Genomic DNA, 17,816 nt, shown 5'->3' with positions numbered 1-17,816 from the left:
ACCTACCTACCTACCTATTTATTTTTGAGATGGAGTTTCTCTCTGTTGCCCAGGCTGGAGTGCAATAGCACTGTCTTGGCTCACTGAAACCTGCACCTCCCTGGTTCAAGCAATTCTCCTGCCTTAGCCTCCCAAGTAGCTGGGATTACAGGCATGTGCCACTAGGGGTTTCACCATGTTGGTCTGGCTAGTCTTTAACTCCTGACCTCAGGTGATCTGCCTGCTCAGCCTCTCAAAGTGATAGGATTACATGTATGAGCCACGGCGCCCAGCCTGATTTCACTAGTTATAAATGCACTTATTTGTGTAATTTTATCTCAGGTAGTTGTGTTACATGACCACCACTAACATCAAGACATTCAATTGTATTGCTCCCCATGTTACTCCTTTGTAACCACTAATCTTTTGTAACTGCTAATCTTTTGTAAACAATTAATAAACAAAAAAGGTCAATCCACTGTTCTACATTAGCCATGGTGTCAAAAGTAGATACATTAAAGATTAAGGAGTAGAAAATAACAGTGTATGAGCTTTCTTTTCATTTTGTTTTAAGTCCCAAATGAATCTGAGGTTAAGAAAACTAAACAAGTGACAGGAGAGAAGGTGACAGGCAGCTCGGAAGGTGTCAGTGGATTGACCATCAGCAAGAAGGGAACAGGAAAACATTTTCAGTGGAGGTCGAGATAGTTGGCGTAGTCACTCTAACTCAAGCAGTACAAGGCAGTCAGTTTCCCAACAGATTCCTAAAAATACTGGATTAAATTAAGACCAAAACCATGTTAGGTAAGCAATCATAAAGAAAAAGCAATTAATTGCTTTCATCTCACAGACTTGTTACACAGTATATTTAAAACACGTATTATTAAATTCAATATATCATTTAACAGTAACATGGGTTGCTTAGGCTTGAAATTTTACCATGCATTGAAATAGTTGGTATTATAGGAAAAAAGACTTTAAAACCAGAACATAACGTGTATACATTTACAAAGGACATCTAAATGACACCATAAATATGAGAAGCTTTTACAAAATGCAGTGACCAACCAGAGGTAAGGAAACTAACATCAAGTTCCTTAATCATGGGCATCAATAACCATGAAAAATAAAACTAGTCTAATTCATTTTGTAATTCTCTAAAATCCAACACTTACATTCAAATTTTAGAATCCAGCATCCATTGAGAATCCCAAGCATACACTTCAAGGTACTTTGAACTTCATCACCAGGAACAACAACATGAGTTACTAAAATACAAAAAAAGCAGTAAGAGAAACAAAGACACAAACCAAAATACTTCTTTGGCCTGCTTTTTATAACTAATCTAGATTTTGTAAACTTATATCTGAATTTTCTTCAAAGGCAACAATTTTTACACTGAAGTGTAAGACTTCTTCTATTTGGTATCTAGTTCTATAACCTGGCTATCAATATAAAAAATCAGATCATAAACCATGTATCTTAAAGCCATATTAGCAAACACAAATTTTTATTTAATTTTCAAATCATAGCTAAGGGATTATGACATTACATTGTGCTACAATTTATGTCATTAGCAAAGTGAAAAATTTGCTCTTCTCAAATACTGTCTTGTCCTAAAATATATGCAGACTTTAAACTTTACATTTCCTAACTACATTAAGTCTATAAGTAGTTTATTACTGAAAAAATTATTTTAGATTTATTACAAGATGCAAAATATATAGCCATCTCCCAAGGGTTAAAACATATGTAAATTATCAAAGGTAGTTCTCCAAAGGGATCATCTATTTAACATTTTTTTCTACCCCCCAAAAATTCAAAATCCTCACCTGTGCTGTCAAACTCAGTACATTTTTTAGCCTTAAGAATTGCTGCAAGCTCACTGAGCATTTTCTGTTGTTCTGAAGAAAGCCCACTGCCTATAAGTACAAGAGGTCCATCCTTACGCTGCCCAGTGTTCACCTGTTAATACAAAAGGAGATGCCAAGTGTTAACATCAGAACACTAGACAAAGACATTAAACAGACCTTTACTTGATATAAGCTTGAATTTCATTACTTCGTTTACTCTACTAATAATTTTCAGTGATTTCCCATTGAATCCTATACCCAGAACACTTTAAATAATTGTCTCTTTATTTTTCCCTCAAGAAAATGTCAGTCGAGATAGCTTTCTTCTTGTTTCTTGTTTTATCTTGTTTCTATCTTGTTCAGGGCATTTTGTTTCTTCAATTTTAAATTGTGTGTCTCTAGGGTTTTACTTCATTCTGTCACCACTAAGTCTTTTTCTTTCCCCAAGTAACCCAAAATATCCACTTAAAATGAGGAATTCCCTATTCCACCTCCACTAACTTGTCCCAATAGAGTTAAACTCAAAAGGTCTGTTTAGTTTAAACTGAGATTATCTGAAAAAAATCAAAGAATGCCAAAGCTTCTAGAACAGTGCTGACCCCAAAGATAGAAAACAAATTTTCATCATCAAAATAGTATCCTCTCAAAACTAGGAAAAGATAAAAACAGACAAGTTAATTCAAAACTTAGGAGATCAGATCCATAAACAGTAAGAAGTCCATGCAGCTCATCACTAAGAAGTATTCTAACAAAGACTAACAGTTTCACTTTAAAATCTAGGCTTACAATTAATAGACGACAAAAAAGTCAAAAATAAGGAGAAGCTAACAGTGGATAGCATTAAAGCTTAGTAGTTAAAGACTCAAGGAAACAATATGTGTGTGTTTACATGTGTGTGTATATGTATGAGTATATATATATTTCCATAAAAGTGTTTATAAATGACAGAATTCAGCACTTAAAAGTTCAGCTAATCTTTCCTAGTCACTAAACTGTAAGATGATGTAACCACATCTAACCTAAATGCTATAAACACTCCTCACGTGAAAATAAATAGTTCAGTGTATTTTATGGATTGTTCAATTACTCTTTAATATTTAAAAACACTACAGTATTTTAGAAATTCTTGTAAGTTACACAAATACCATAAAATAGCTCTAAATAGAACACATTACTTCTCAATGTATATAACTCCACTTCAGCTAAATTAGTTCTCTGTACAAAACACGAAAGTGAAAAAGATATCATTTCTAAATATAGCATACGATACTATCTCTATCAACCCAAGGAAAGCACCAAAGTGTGTCAAGTATTTTCCTATCATACTTTTTAAAAGTTGTATACAAATAGAAATGGGCACTAATTTCTCATAGTTAAAGAATGCTATAATAAAACATAAAGTAAACAGCTGCCAAAGCCACATGTCTGATTTGGGGTGGCGTGGCATGGGGGCTGGGGATTTCACTTGAATAAGCATAGGTCTCACATCGTAAGGCTCAAAAGAGGTGCAAAACACACCCCAAGGGTTTAATACTCTGATTTTACATAGATTAGATACTATGTTCACTAGCATTCAATAAATTCAAAGATTAAATAGAGTACTTCTTCTTAGATAAAATCATTAGTTTTTACTAATAAGTTCATCAAAAATGGGGTTAAAAAATTTAGAAAAAAGTTAAAAAGATAAGCACGCTGCTCAGAATGAATCATGAGCAGAGAAGTCTCAAATGAATGACAAGGAGCTTTTAAAATTTTTAGAAGATTAGAGATTGCTTTCCAACGCAGTTTTCTAATAGCCACTACATTTTACTTGAAACACAAAAATTCTAAAGAGGAAGTAGAGAAATGAAAACCCATTCCCTTCTGCATGATGCTCCCTAAAGCAGCTCATTGGACATCACTGATTTAAAGGATTGCAGACTAAGCTACCAAGCACTTGTGCTTGTTTTAGAGGCAAGATTGTATCATAAAGAACACTCTAATGCTCATACATGTATTCAGCACACACTGCACACTCACTATGTGCCAAACGCTGTTCTCAATGCTAGGGCTACTACAGAAAACAAAAGAACAAGTCCCTATCCTCACACCATTTACAGGTTTTGATCGACTTACGACCTATGCATCTTACAACCATTCGACTTTACGACCACAATCGCTAGCCATGACTGCTCCGTGTCTGGCAGCACAAACGTTGCCCAGCTGGGCGTACGACAGTGCGGACCAGCTTCCGGCAGCACTACCATCTCCGCGTGCACCATTTCAACTGTTATCCCAGACTCGGTACAGCAATTTGTGTTTTGTGTCTTGGATATTTTTCATCAAACCCCTCCCAAGATGTCTACCAAGAGGAAATTGTCTTTGTCTATGCCTTAGTCTGCCAAGTAGGAAAGAAAGGCCATTGATCTCGATACGAAAATGAAGGTAATTAAGCAGTACGAAGGAGGAAAGAAAGTAAATGTGATCGAATGTGATACGAAGTTATCACACTCAACGGTGTCCACGATTTTGAAAGATAAAGAAAGAATTCGTGAAGCCATGAAAGGTTCTGCACCCATGCGATCAACGGTTATAACAAAGCAACGAAGTGGGCCCATCCATGAAAAGGAGAAATTGCTATATATTTGGATGGAGGATCAAATTCAAAAACGGACACCAGTAAGTCTTTTTACAGTGCAGATGAAGGCGAGAAGTCTATTTCAGACTCTGAAGGAGCGTGCTAGAGAAGATTACAGTCAAGAATTTGTAGCAAGCACTGGCTGGCTCCAGAGATTCAAGAAAAGATTCCAAATGCATAGTGTTTGAGTGACTGGAGAAGCAGTGAGTGTGGATGAGGAAGGAGCACGTAAGTTTGTTGATAGTCTGGATGAATTAATTACAGATGAGGGATATCTAGCAGAACAGATTTTCAATGTTGATGAAACTGGATTATTTTAGAACGGATGCCAGCACGCACTTATATTCACAAAGAGGCCAAAAGCATGCTGGGATTTAAAGCATTTAAGGATAGGTGAACTCTGCTGCTTGGGGGGAACATCGCAGGGTTTAAGTTGAAGCTGTTCTTAATTTATCAGACAACCCGCATGCATTCAAGAATATTAACAAGCACACACTGCCCGCCTACTTTCGTTCTCAACATAAAGCATGGATGACACAATGATTGTTTGAAGACTGGTTTATGAACTGTTTTATTCCTCAAGTTCAAGAATATTGTTTGGAGAAAGATATTTTTTTTCAAGATTTTATTGCTACTCAATAATGCGCCTGGACACCCACCACATCTAGGCGATCTCCATCCAGATGTAAAATTTGTTTTTCTTCCGCCAAACACGACTCCACTCATCCAGCCTATGGACCAAGGTTCGATTGCTCCATTAAAGGCCAACAATCGCTGAACCACCTTCGCTCAAGCAATATCCGCTATAGATGCTGACTCAGAACTAACATTGTGAGATTTTTGGAAACACTACAACATTTTGATGTGTATCAAGAACGTCACTACCGCCTGGGAGGCTGTGACATCAAAGTGCATAAATGGCATCTGGAAAAACTGTGTTCAGCGCTATGTTAATGATTTTGACGGATTTGACAGTGAACATGAACTTGGAACGATTCGGGAAAAAATAGTAAAACTCGCTAAAGACCTTTCTTTGGAGTGTGAAATGGAAGATGTCGAAGAGTTGCTAGACAAAGAATCTGGAGAACTTACAAATGAAGAGCTAATCGAACTGGAAGAAGAAAGAGTGGCGGAAGAAGAAAGAAGAGGAGGAGCCAGAAAGAAAGTTCACCACTAAGTGATTATCAGTTTATCTTTATTGAATAAACTTCTTATACATTTCTGGACCCAAACATCGAATGATTTGCAAGGATTGAACGGATGGCGCATGATGTGTTTCATCCGTATCGTGAAATTTATGAAGAAAAAAAGAAACATACAATTCAGACAAAGCTCACCATGTTTATGAAAAAACCAACTCCGGTAACCCCAACTGCTGCCTCAGAGGACGACATCAACGATCTGCAGCCAAGCACCAGCGGCCAATAAAAGGTTTCATACATGTTTATATATTTTGATATGTTTTGCAATTGGGAAAATGTTTCCTATGGTATTTTTTTACACCTGTATTTTGTATTTTTGTATGCACCTGTATTTTGTAATTTTGTATGTTTTGCAAATATTAAACCAGTTGTACTGGTAATGCAGTGTTTTACTTAAACCTGATGAATGTAAAAATAAGAAACAAAATGGTGTAGAGATGATACAAATGGCATAAAATGAACAAAGAAAATTATGATATATAACAATAAAGAAAGAAAATTATGATAAAACATGACTTAAAGATTTTTATAACATCATTTCACAGTACTGTACATATGGCTTACTCAACTTATGACCAAATCGTGTTACGACCCGTCTGTCGGAACCAATCGTGGTCGTAAGTCGAGCACTAGCTGTATATTCTAGTTGAAAGGGGAAAGCAACACAATGTGAACGAAGAAAACAATTTATAGTTGCTGAGTATGGTGGGACTGAGTTGAATACTGACCTAAGGCTTAAGAAATGTGAGTTCTAACTGGTCCTTTAATAAAGAAAAAAACAACCTTTTATTTTTAATGGCTTGTTAACCCTGGGGAAACACAGCCTCTTATTTTTACAAATTTTCTCATTTGTAAAGTAAGGAAATTAAACTGCTGATTTCTAGCTTCTTTTCCAATTCATTACCAAAACTATAGTTTGGAATACATTTACAAGGTTGAAGTCTAAAGCAGAAGACGTGGGGTTTTCAAGATACACAAGTAGCTAGCTCATGAAAGCATCTATGAGAGTATCAAATTGTAGCTACCTTAGGCTACCTCCTTATCTTAAACAATGGTATCTACCAGTACTCTTATGAATGATTCTTGACTTCAGCTCATCCCTTTCTGTCATTTTCCTCCATCTGAGCAGTACTGTGATATGGTGAGTCTAACAACTCTCTTGAAAACCCCTCTTCTTCTCTCCATCCCCACATAACTACCATCTATAATTCCAGTCCTCAGCATTTCAAACCTGGACTCCACTACTAGAGCCTCCCACCCAATCAGCCTTCAGTTTCTTCTCACTTCCAGCTATCCTGCAGACATTCCTATTTCAGTCTAAAACACATTGAAGGTGCCCTATTAAGTCTAAACTTGTATCGGAGAATTTAAGGCCTTTCACAATCTGGTCCCAACCTGCCCTGACTACCTCTTTAACACACTACATGCTCCTGTACAGTAAACACTATAGTTTCTCAAATTCCTTAGGTCCTTTATGCCTCTTTGTCTCTGAGCAGCTGTTCCTTAGATTTGGGCTGCCATTCTCACTTTGTACACCTGACTGCAGGGGGGAATGTTGGCTGTCCACTCAAAATCGATTGCTCACTTCCTCCACACTTTGTTCAGGTAGACCCCCTTTCAAAGACTGACTCTTATCTCCAGTCCCAGGGTACATCAAAACCAATTTCAGACCAGCTCTGATCACTAAGACACAAGGGAAGTCCATGGCAAGGCTTCTGTGAAAGACTTTAGTGTCTCTTTTTCAGTTGGCCACTGTTATATCCAGAATTGTGGCAATCATCATCCTATAACTACTAAAGAAAGTTTCTTAGTGAGGACAAATCCACCAAACTGAGGATGGCAAGTAAAGAGATACAAAGCATTTGGTTCCTTGCTGCAACCACTAAGTGCTAAATTAAACAAATGCAGAGCTATCCTGCATCGGGATTAATTCTATATAAGGTAATAAATTATCTTCAAGCATTTGAGAAAAGGTTTTCTGTTATTGGCAGCCAACAGCATTTTATTAGATATTTCACTAAAGTATTTACCCTGAAAGACTTAAGATACCTTTTCTATGAAATTCTGTCTTTATTTATTTATTTTTTGAGACAGTTTTGCTTTGCCGCCCAGGATGGAGTGCAGTAGCATGATCTTGGCTCACTGCAACCTTCACTTCCTCGGTTCAAGCAATTCTCGTGCCACAGTCTCTCTAGCAGCTGGGACTACAGGCGCATGCCACCATGCTCAGTTAAGTTTTTTATTTTTCATATAGATGGGGTTTCACCATTTTGGCCAGGCAGGTCTCGAACTCCTGACCTCAAGTGATCTGACTGCAACAGCCTTCCAAAGTACTGAGATTACAGGTGTGAGCCACCATACCTGGCCTTTCTGTGAAATTTTTCCAGATCTCTCCTGTAGTTTCTACTTATGCTGATTCTACTGTATATTTTTATAGCTGATTTTACAAATTTTTTACAATGTACAGTAAATGTTTTTACATCTGAAATCCCTGCTAAGCTATGGATTTCTAAGAAACAGTCTTTCTTTCCAGTTTATCTCTAGCTTGTACCTCTCTCCTAAGCTCCAGACTTTTACATACAATGATCTCTTCGACATCTCCATTTGATGTTTTACAGACATCAAATTGGCACACAGAACTATTGATTTCCTCCTCCATGGCAACAAATGGCATCACCATCTACTCCATTGCTAAGGTCATACTAATTCCACTCTTCTCCCACACTTCATATGTGATCCATCCGAAAGTCCTGTTTAGATGCTCACCAGTCTCCAGCAATAACAAACTTCTTTCTAACCTTCTAACATACCAGCCTGATTCACTGCAGGGCCTATACATTTGTGTCCTCCAGAGAGTCACCTGGCAACCTCCTCACTTCAACATTCAGGCTTCAATTCAAATCAGTGCTTTAAGTCTCCTCCTCCGTGATCCTTGCTAAAGCAATGGCCCTGCAGAAGCCCACAACCTCCATCCAATGACACTCTACAAATCTTCAAAGCAATCACATCTAAGTTCCTCAAATTATTTATATTAGTCCACATATTTACATTTTGTCTCTTTCCTACCTCTCACCAGATGGTAAGCTCTTCCCTGAGAATAAGAGTTCTATAAGTCATATTCATTGTTTTATGACTACTGCCTAAAATGTAGAGGGCTCAATAAGTATTTCTAGACGGTCACACTGTCTTTGAATCCACAGTAGCTAATACTCAGGAAGTGCTCAATAACTGTTTGTGAATATAAGCAATTTGCCAACTGGAAATTTTTCTATTATGTTCCTTTCATAACTAATTTTAATTAAATATATAAATGTTCCAAAGCTAAATCCATACTTACTACCGAGCAATGGCTGGTTGAGGATGATTCATTCTTCTCTGGTAGCAGCAATAGTGACTTCATATCTTCATCGTCTGTATAATCCACAGGCCGCAGACCAAATATGTTACTGGTAAAATAAGTGCAGATGTATTTAAGTAAGACAAATGTGTGATTTGACTATTAACTACGTGAATGAACCGGTAGAATAATTTTTCAACATTCTTAATAGTAAACAACTTTAACTAAAATAAATTACTCAGAACTCACATTAGGCAGAAGAATCTAGAATCAAAACTGCTGAACTCAAAGGAGAAATGATGCAAAATTTCAGTATGACATCAGATTATAGGGATCGTTTTTACTGAGTATAGTATTATGAATTTTTCACTATATTCTGTATTTTTATATTAAAATATGGCTTCATAATCACTAATCACTATGCGTGACAGACTTTCAAATGTCAATAAAAATCATTTACTATAGCTATTATAGGCCCTACAGTCTATATAAATCAATACAAAATTAGATAAATTCACAGGACAGGGATTTGGTTCTGCTAGAAGGAAAATTATCCCATATAACAGTTTAATAATGTAGTTAACAGGGTACTTTAAAAATTAATTTAAACACGTATGCATACAATAACCTATAATAATCACAACCATCGCAGAACAAACTATTATGGACCAGAGAGATACAAACTTCTTGCATGTACTAATTCACAAGTCACAGAATGTTACAATGAAAGAGATTTTAGAGATCAGTTTGATCCTGTTATTTTAAAGATAAGAAAACAAAGAGAGAAGAACAGGTTCCAATGGTTTAACTAAGGTCATGTTCTCCTTGTTCAATTTCACTGAAATTAAATATTGCTCAGCCTTAATTTTCCAATTTTAAGTAGCTTGTTAGAACTATAGAACTTCTGTCTACTATTCTGTTTCCTTATATATGGTTTCAAAATATGACTTAAATACATTATTCTATGGCAGTAAGTTTTCAAAATGAGTAATTCTTTTATAGTCTTTTATGGTTTTTTTTAAAGATTATGCTATATTTATATAATGGCCATTGAAGTTCATGTGAAAATGCAATGTGGTAAATGGGATATAGTTATAAAAATGGTATAATACCAATTCTGCAAATTGTATCAAATGTATAGAAAAAGATCTGGAAGGAAACAGAGAAACATTAGGGAAAGTGGGAGGTATAAAATGCCAATTTTGGTTGATGCTGCATAGAGGTCACGTAGATGAGGGATACAAGATCTACTGAGTTCACACACAAGGTCATTAATGACCTTGGTGAAAGCTGTTTTGATGGCAGAGTGGGAAAAGGAAGCTCATGGAATAGAATAAGAAATGAACCACAGCAAATGTTTCTCTAATGACTGCAATTCGTGACTATCAGGTTCAGTGCTCTTTCTTCTTTGGGCAGTCCTGGTAAACACTGACAGGTCTGTATTCTGACTCCCCTTTATGTCCAAGTCCAGCAACCTCCCCCTGGCAACAGTCTTTCTCCAGCCAAGATATAGCACGATATAGTCGATCCACTTCAGCTTTGTAATTTAAAACAAAGTGACACACGTCACTGTTTACATTTACAGCAGACAATCTCAGGGTGTTTTAAAAGAAACTCATCTACTACTCTTGATACTTCCTAATTCATTCTCTAAATTATTACGCTCATATACCAACGACTCAATCTCCTCACACACATACATGCTATGCATAAGACAATAAAAAAATAGAAATCAGAGAGTTGAAGAACCAATATTCTAGGTCTTAAACCAAGTACAAAAATGAATAAACTTAACAAAAATATTACATCACATTATACGCCATCAAAAAACAAAACAAAACAAAACTTCGTAGTCATGATTGTACCACTGCCCTTCAGCATGAGCAAGAAACACTGTTTTAATGAAAAGAATGAGGAAAAAAAAAATCAATGCATATACAGGACTTTTAATAGAGACAAACAGATCTTACACCTCAAAAAAATAAAATATAAGAGCCTAGTCAAGAGCACTTTAATGCACAGCAACTGAATCACATTAGCATAGTTATTTTACACATATATGAATAAAAGTCCACTATGACAACAAGAAAAACTGTTATAGTGCTTCTCAAAGTACCACCATCAGCTAGGGAGGAATTTAAAGCAAAAATCAACCAATAACACATGGTCTAAGCCAGTAAGATGATTTTAAAAAGTGACTACCTGGGTACCAATTTACATTTAGGATCCTTACTATACAAAGCTTACTATCTCACATGGTCTTAAAACACGTGGTTTCTCTGCTTGGATTATGGATGGCTTCTGCTCACATACAATTCACTAAACTCTTAGCTCTCCTGTAATGCTAATGAACTGAATGGCACATTGTAAGTGTTACAGATGGAAAGATAATCAGTTAACCTCAGTCCTGCATCATGGGAGATAGAGCCTATTAAATTCAGTCATGTTGCTTCTGCTTTGTCATGAACCATTAAAATTTGGAAGCAGACATAAGTTTACATGTGGGACCTTCAAAGACCACAGCAAGAGAAGATGGGGCATGTGTGACATTTCTTATTATTTGGGCACAGTAATGTGTGCTTTCTTCTCACTGATACATTTGAACAGACTGATGCTTTAGAAAATTAGTGTGAAAAATCAATTTAAAATGCACTGAGGTGTATTTCATTCCCTTTGTAAAACATATACGAAATACATAGAGGAAAAGTTACATGTTAGAACATATATCAGGAACTATTAATATGAGTTATTACTAAAAGAAGGCAGTGATAAATACATTATTCTTCATCACCATACAAAGGAAGAAAACCATTTTAGATTTACTACATCATGGACTCAAAACAGACATCAATAACTTGATTTGCTATTTATTAGAATGGGTTACCAGGGAAGCTTATAAATACAGGCTTTTTAAAATTATACTTAAATACAGTAAATTATCTCTTTTCTAGCATGATTTAACCTAAAGCCTTACCACTCGAACTAGGTGTTTTGGAGGGATATGTAAGACTTAGAAAACATTGTCCTTGCCTATGATCCTACTGAGGATAAACACTCATTCAACAAACAGGTATTGTAAACCCAAACAAGTAATGAGTGACACAGAAAATGGATTTAAATGGCCTTGAGCCTAGGACTAGAAACTGGAATATGGTGGTTAAATGTTAAGGGCCCATGCAGGGAATAAGCAATATGATTATTGAAATGTATGGAACTGATGGAAGAAAGCCTTCTATCAAACCTTCTAAGCACTGTGTGCTCATGTGTAGAAACCACACAGAGTATGAAAAACTAATGAAAGAATCAGGTATAAAACAATGAACATTAGAAACAAACAATGTATGTAGCTGTGAAAATAGAAAGGCACATGTGTCTACTACATAAATGATATAGATCAACACAACACCAAAGTAATTAAAACTATTTGGAATATATGAAAATGTCAAGATCCTAACTGCTGAATTTACATCTAGTACATGACAATATATTAATATCTTTTTACATGTACCACTTTTGACAGTCACTTATTTTAATGCCCTATCAAAGAGGGTCTCAAATTCAGTGAAATGCAAATGATTATATGTAGATAATATACTTTACCTATACTGACATGGTTTCAATCTGTGTCCCCACCCAAATCTCATGTCAAAGTATAATTTCCAATGCTGCAGGAGGGGCCTGGAGGGAAGTGACTGTATTATGGGGGTGGATTTCCCCCTTGCTGTTCTTGTGACAGTGATTGAGTTCTCAACAGATCTTGTTGTTTAAAAGGGTGTAGTACTAATGATCAGGGAAATGCAAATCAAAACCACAATGGATACCACCTTACTCCTGCAAAAATGGCCATAATTAAACGATCAAAAAATAACAGATGTTGGCATGGATGTGGTAAACCGGGAACACTTCTACACTGCTGGTGGAAATGTAAACTAGAACAACTACTAAGGAAAACGTGGAGATTCCTTGAAAAACTAAAAGCAGAAGTAGGATTTGATCCAGCAATCACACTACTGAGGAAAAGAAGTCATGATACGAAAAAGATACTTGCACACACACATTTATAGCAGAAACTTTGGCAAAAATGTGGAACCAACCCAAATGTCCACCAATCAACGAGTGGATAAAGAAACTGTGGTGTATTTATACAATGGAATACTACTCAGCCATAAAAAAGAATGAATTAATGGCATTTGCAGCAACCTGGATGGGACTAGAGATTATTATTCTAAGTGAAGTAACTCAGTAAGGAAAATCGAACATTCTGTGTTCTCACTCATAAGTGGGAGCTAAGCTATGAGGATACAAAGGCATAAGAATGACACAACAGACTTAGGGGACTCGGGGAAAAGGTGGGAAGGTGATGAGGGATAAAAGACTACAAATTGGGTTCAGTATATACTGCTTGGGTGATGGGTACACCAAAATCTCACAAATCACCACTAAAAAACTTACTGATGTAACCAAATACCACTTGTTCCCCAAAAACCTATGGAAATAAAAAAATTATAAATAAATAAATAAATAAATAAGGTATAGCACCTCCCCACCTCTTCCTCCTGCCCCGGCCATGTAAGATGTTCCTGCTTCCCCTTTGCCTTCCACCACGACTGTAAGTTTCCTGAGGCTCTTCCTGTACAACCTGGGGAACCATGAGCCAGCTAAACCTCTTTTCCTTATAAATTACTCAGTCTCAAGTATTTCTTCATAGCAGTACAAGAATGGACTAATACATATACTGAATTTAAAAAATTACAAGGTCATTAATTTTTTTCTGTTCTTTGACAGCATAGTACACTGGCAGATTTTTACCAGTTTTTCTTTCTCTAATGTATTCTTACGCTATTCCTTTATCTATGACTTTAAATCATAATGTGGAAAATATACTTCATATAAAATATTTAAATATGTAACTGGAGATATTAAATTTTAAACTATTGAAGAGACAATCCAGGGTTTATGTGTCATTGCTTCTTGTTATCTAGAATGTAGTATAAAATATTAGATGATTTCCTGATGTTGACAGTAGATTCTATGTAAAAATAGATTTATGTACTAATATACAAAATGCATGATATACATAATGCATATATAAAAAGTAGCAATAATCATTTATTTATTTAACACACATGGAATGAGTATATTTGTAAAAACATGTAGGGAAAAAGTCACAAACACTGTTTTTAAAATCAGTTTGGAAAATATTCATCATTCAACAAGTACTTTTTAAAAAAAAGTACCAACAACTTTTAGCATTAAAGAAATAATGAGATAAAAGGCAGTTTCTGTCCTCACAGAGCTCAGGGGAGGAAATCAGAGAAGCACACCGAAAAGGTTTTGCAGTCTGGTAAAGCTCCCCAGACCTGAAAGGGTAAGGAAGAGAAGTAGGTACATTAACAGAGTAAGACTATCCTAGCAGAGACAAAAATATGTGAAGGATTTTAAGAGAGATAGCACTTGGAACTTTCTATAACTACCATTAAAACAAAAGGAAACAAAAAAAGGCAGGGGAGGGACAGTGAAAGAAAGGGAAAGTGAGAGAAAGGGAGAGGGAATGCACCACAGGAATATGAGGTGCTCTCGAACTGTCAGCTGTGGTCATAACAAACGGGAAGAGTTAAAGTACTGGACTTCCTCCTAAGGGAAACAAGAAACCCCGAACAGCTTCTTAAACTTCAACCCTGCCACTCAAAAGTCGTATGACTTTAATGAATTACTTACACCACTTATGCCTGCTTCCTCATCTACCAAATGGAGATAATAACACACCCTATTTTACAGGATTGTTGCCAGGACCAAATGAATACATCAAAAGCATTTAAAACAGTACCTGGAATATGGTAATAGCTCAATAACTGCCATGGTATTACAGTGTTAGATTTGCATTTTTAGAAGACAGATACAGAACGAAGATAAGGAAACAAAATAAGTTATGTCTGCAGCATTAACCTCTTATCTTCATTTTCCCCAATTTTATGATACAATTTGTGCATGTTTTTCATGAATATTTGGATGTTTACTTACTGAGGGAAAGTATAGAACCATGTCTTCTTAACAACATTCTATTTCCATTTTCCCATATGATATGATCTAAAGAGAATGAACTACTTGACTCTGAAAATCCTCTCCTAACTAGGAATCTTTCTTATCCCGAAGATGAGAAAAAGGAAGTACTTATGAAAGGGTTAAACAGTGGTGTTGAATGTTTCAGTTTTGTCCCAAAGGCCGCATTCAGAATGCAGTATAATCTTTTCATATCATTTCCCTCAGTAATAGGACAGACACCTGCCTACAATGGTGCCCTGAATTCATTACACCACTAATAAGAGAGAGAAAGAAGAGATGGGCAAATTTAAACTTCTACTTGCATGGACAGATCATCTAAACTGCAAAAACATATGCAAAAAGGCATTTTTACTGATGCTAAATCTATCACGCATGACAGGATACCAAGAGAGTTCACGAATGAAATCCTCCATGAACAACTACAAAACTGCAAACACACGTATTTAATTTTTCAAGTCACTTTGCTTGCTATGGAACAGGAAAAAGCAGAGTAATTCAAAACAGCAACACGGGTTTTTAAAGCTATAAAACACAAATTATCTCTGTTGTAGGCAATTAATTTTTTGAAATTAACCTAGGGCAGTGGGACAATTAATAGGTCCAATGGTCCATATAATATTTTCTGCTTCAGAATTCAACATTCTTCTAAGGAAAACTCTGTTAATGGCAGATCAAGTACCACATTCTAAAATCCTACATATCCATTAAAAAAAAAAAAAGCATATGTTATTCTTCACACATTCAAAATGATTCTGGTGTGACCAACGGAAGCTAGAGCTGTAGTTCTAGCTTCACACAGGGATGTACAGAAGGCAGTGGGGAAGACAGATTACCAATGATGTTTGGAGCAGTTATAAATATTCCCAGACAACAAATATTATAGACTAGATAAACCTTTTTCTCATTATCTAAGGTTAAAACAGAACTGATTTCCTTTCTTAGATATTCTTTTAGCTCACAAAAGGTAAATTTTTAATGCAAAAAAAAAAAGAGTTAAATGAATTAATACTGTTATTTAAATGCAAGACACATTAAGCAGTAAGGTGCCAGAATATTCAACTTAAATCAAAACAAAGTAGATACATGACTTTCCACTCTATATTCGAATCCTCCATAATTATAAAGATTTAGGGTCCAAAAACATTGTAGTATGAAAATTAATAGTTAAAAGAACACAGCGTCCATGGGAAAAAATAGGGTTGAGAGACTTCACTGGTGAACTATGAAAGCTCATTTATTTTTAAATAGTGAAGATGGCAAACAAAGAGTATCACTGACTTTAAATTCATATTGCAATATGGTGAATTCTTAGCTATTGTGCCTTGCCTTATAAGCTTTCAAGATTTCCCTCCATCAATATTCAACAGGATGCTTTAAAATTTGCTTGGCTTTGCAGCAGCTAACACTCTATTCTTTTTCCTATGTCTAGTCTTTCATATACATTCAATGCCTAACTTATATGACTGAGTTATTGACTCTTCCCCACTTGCTGGGCTACAAAAAAAGCTCTCAGTTATCTTTGTATTTTATAAATCACTACTGAAAAGATAGTTCTTAAGCCTGGTCTCTAATATTTAAAGTCACGTCTTACTTAGCACCATTCATGATCTTATTATTTTTTGAGACTGAGTCCCCAGGGTGGAGTGCAGAGGTGTGATCTAGGCTCACTGCAACCTCTGCCTTCCAAGTTCAAGTGATTCTTATGCCTCAGCCTCCCGAGTAGCTGGGATTACAGGCACACACCACCACACCTAGCTAATTTTTATATTTTTAGTAGACATGGCATTTCACAATGTTGGCCAGGCTGATCTCAAACTCCTGACCTCAAGTGATCTGCCTGCCTTAGCATCCCAAAATGTTGGGATTACAGGCATGTGCCATCTGGCCCGGCCCATGATAACTTATTAATAATACCAGAATGTATCAGGATAAAACCTGGATTACTAAGCCCTCTTATATAAGCTTTCCCCTTTCCCACTGACATCGGAGACTGACTCTCAGGATAGATTTTGTCTTAGTTTTTCTTCTCTCTCCTAGAGCTACATTACAAAAATATTTACTCTTTTAATTCAAACTAATATTCTTACAGTAGCAGGAAAATCATAAAGTTAGTCAAAATCACAGCCTCAGACAAAACTGTAAAATAGGTAAAATTTTGACAGTCCACAGAGACTTTTTAATGAAGAACTTAATGGGATTTTAAAAAACTCTATTTTCTCTTTAGTGTCTGTATTGTATTATTAATACATTAGTATACCAGTAACAAAAGTTGAGAGATATCTAAAAATTATATGAAATGTGAGTTATTAAAATAGATAATGTTACGCCACGTTGGCAGGGGGGCAGGATATTTCCAGAAGATAGACTATTCATGTTCCAGAGAACAGAAAAGGTAAAAAGAAAATGAAAAAAAAAAAAGCATCCTGGTTACTTTTTAGAAGCTATGAGTATAATTTTGACATCAAAATCTGAGGCAAAAAAATGAAAGATAAAATCACAAATCACTCTAACTTATAATCATAAATGCAAAATTCCTAAAAACCCTAGCAAATTTATGTAAAAGTTTTGTTTAAAGAATAACATACTACATCAAGTCAAGTTTATCCCAGGAATACAAGCATGATTTAATATTTAAAAACATATTAATGACATCAATAGTCAAAAAAAGCATAAGCTTTGGGAGGCTGAGGTGGAAGGATCACTTGAGCCCAAGAGTTCAAGACCAGCTTGGGCAACACAGTGATAGCCTATCTTAAAAAAAAAAA

The 17,816-nt window shown here is 35.8% G+C and overlaps 1 protein-coding gene across 1 annotated transcript in view; it reads right to left on the bottom strand.

Moving 5' to 3' along the window:
• BARD1 (BRCA1 associated RING domain 1) overlaps positions 1-17,816 on the bottom strand; it is a 91,262-nt gene that overhangs the window by 15,735 nt on the left and 57,711 nt on the right. The window contains exons 7-9 of the mRNA XM_074399063.1: positions 8,989-9,097; positions 1,812-1,944; positions 1,155-1,247 (exon numbers count right to left, since the gene is read on the bottom strand). Coding sequence (XP_074255164.1) covers positions 1,155-1,247; positions 1,812-1,944; positions 8,989-9,097 — 335 coding nt within the window. The remainder of the gene's footprint in view (positions 1-1,154; positions 1,248-1,811; positions 1,945-8,988; positions 9,098-17,816) is intronic.

Source organism: Saimiri boliviensis, chromosome 5, assembly GCF_048565385.1.
Source record: "Saimiri boliviensis isolate mSaiBol1 chromosome 5, mSaiBol1.pri, whole genome shotgun sequence".
Classification (NCBI taxonomy): domain Eukaryota; kingdom Metazoa; phylum Chordata; class Mammalia; order Primates; family Cebidae; genus Saimiri; species Saimiri boliviensis.
This window is presented reverse-complemented; position numbering and strand designations above follow the sequence as displayed.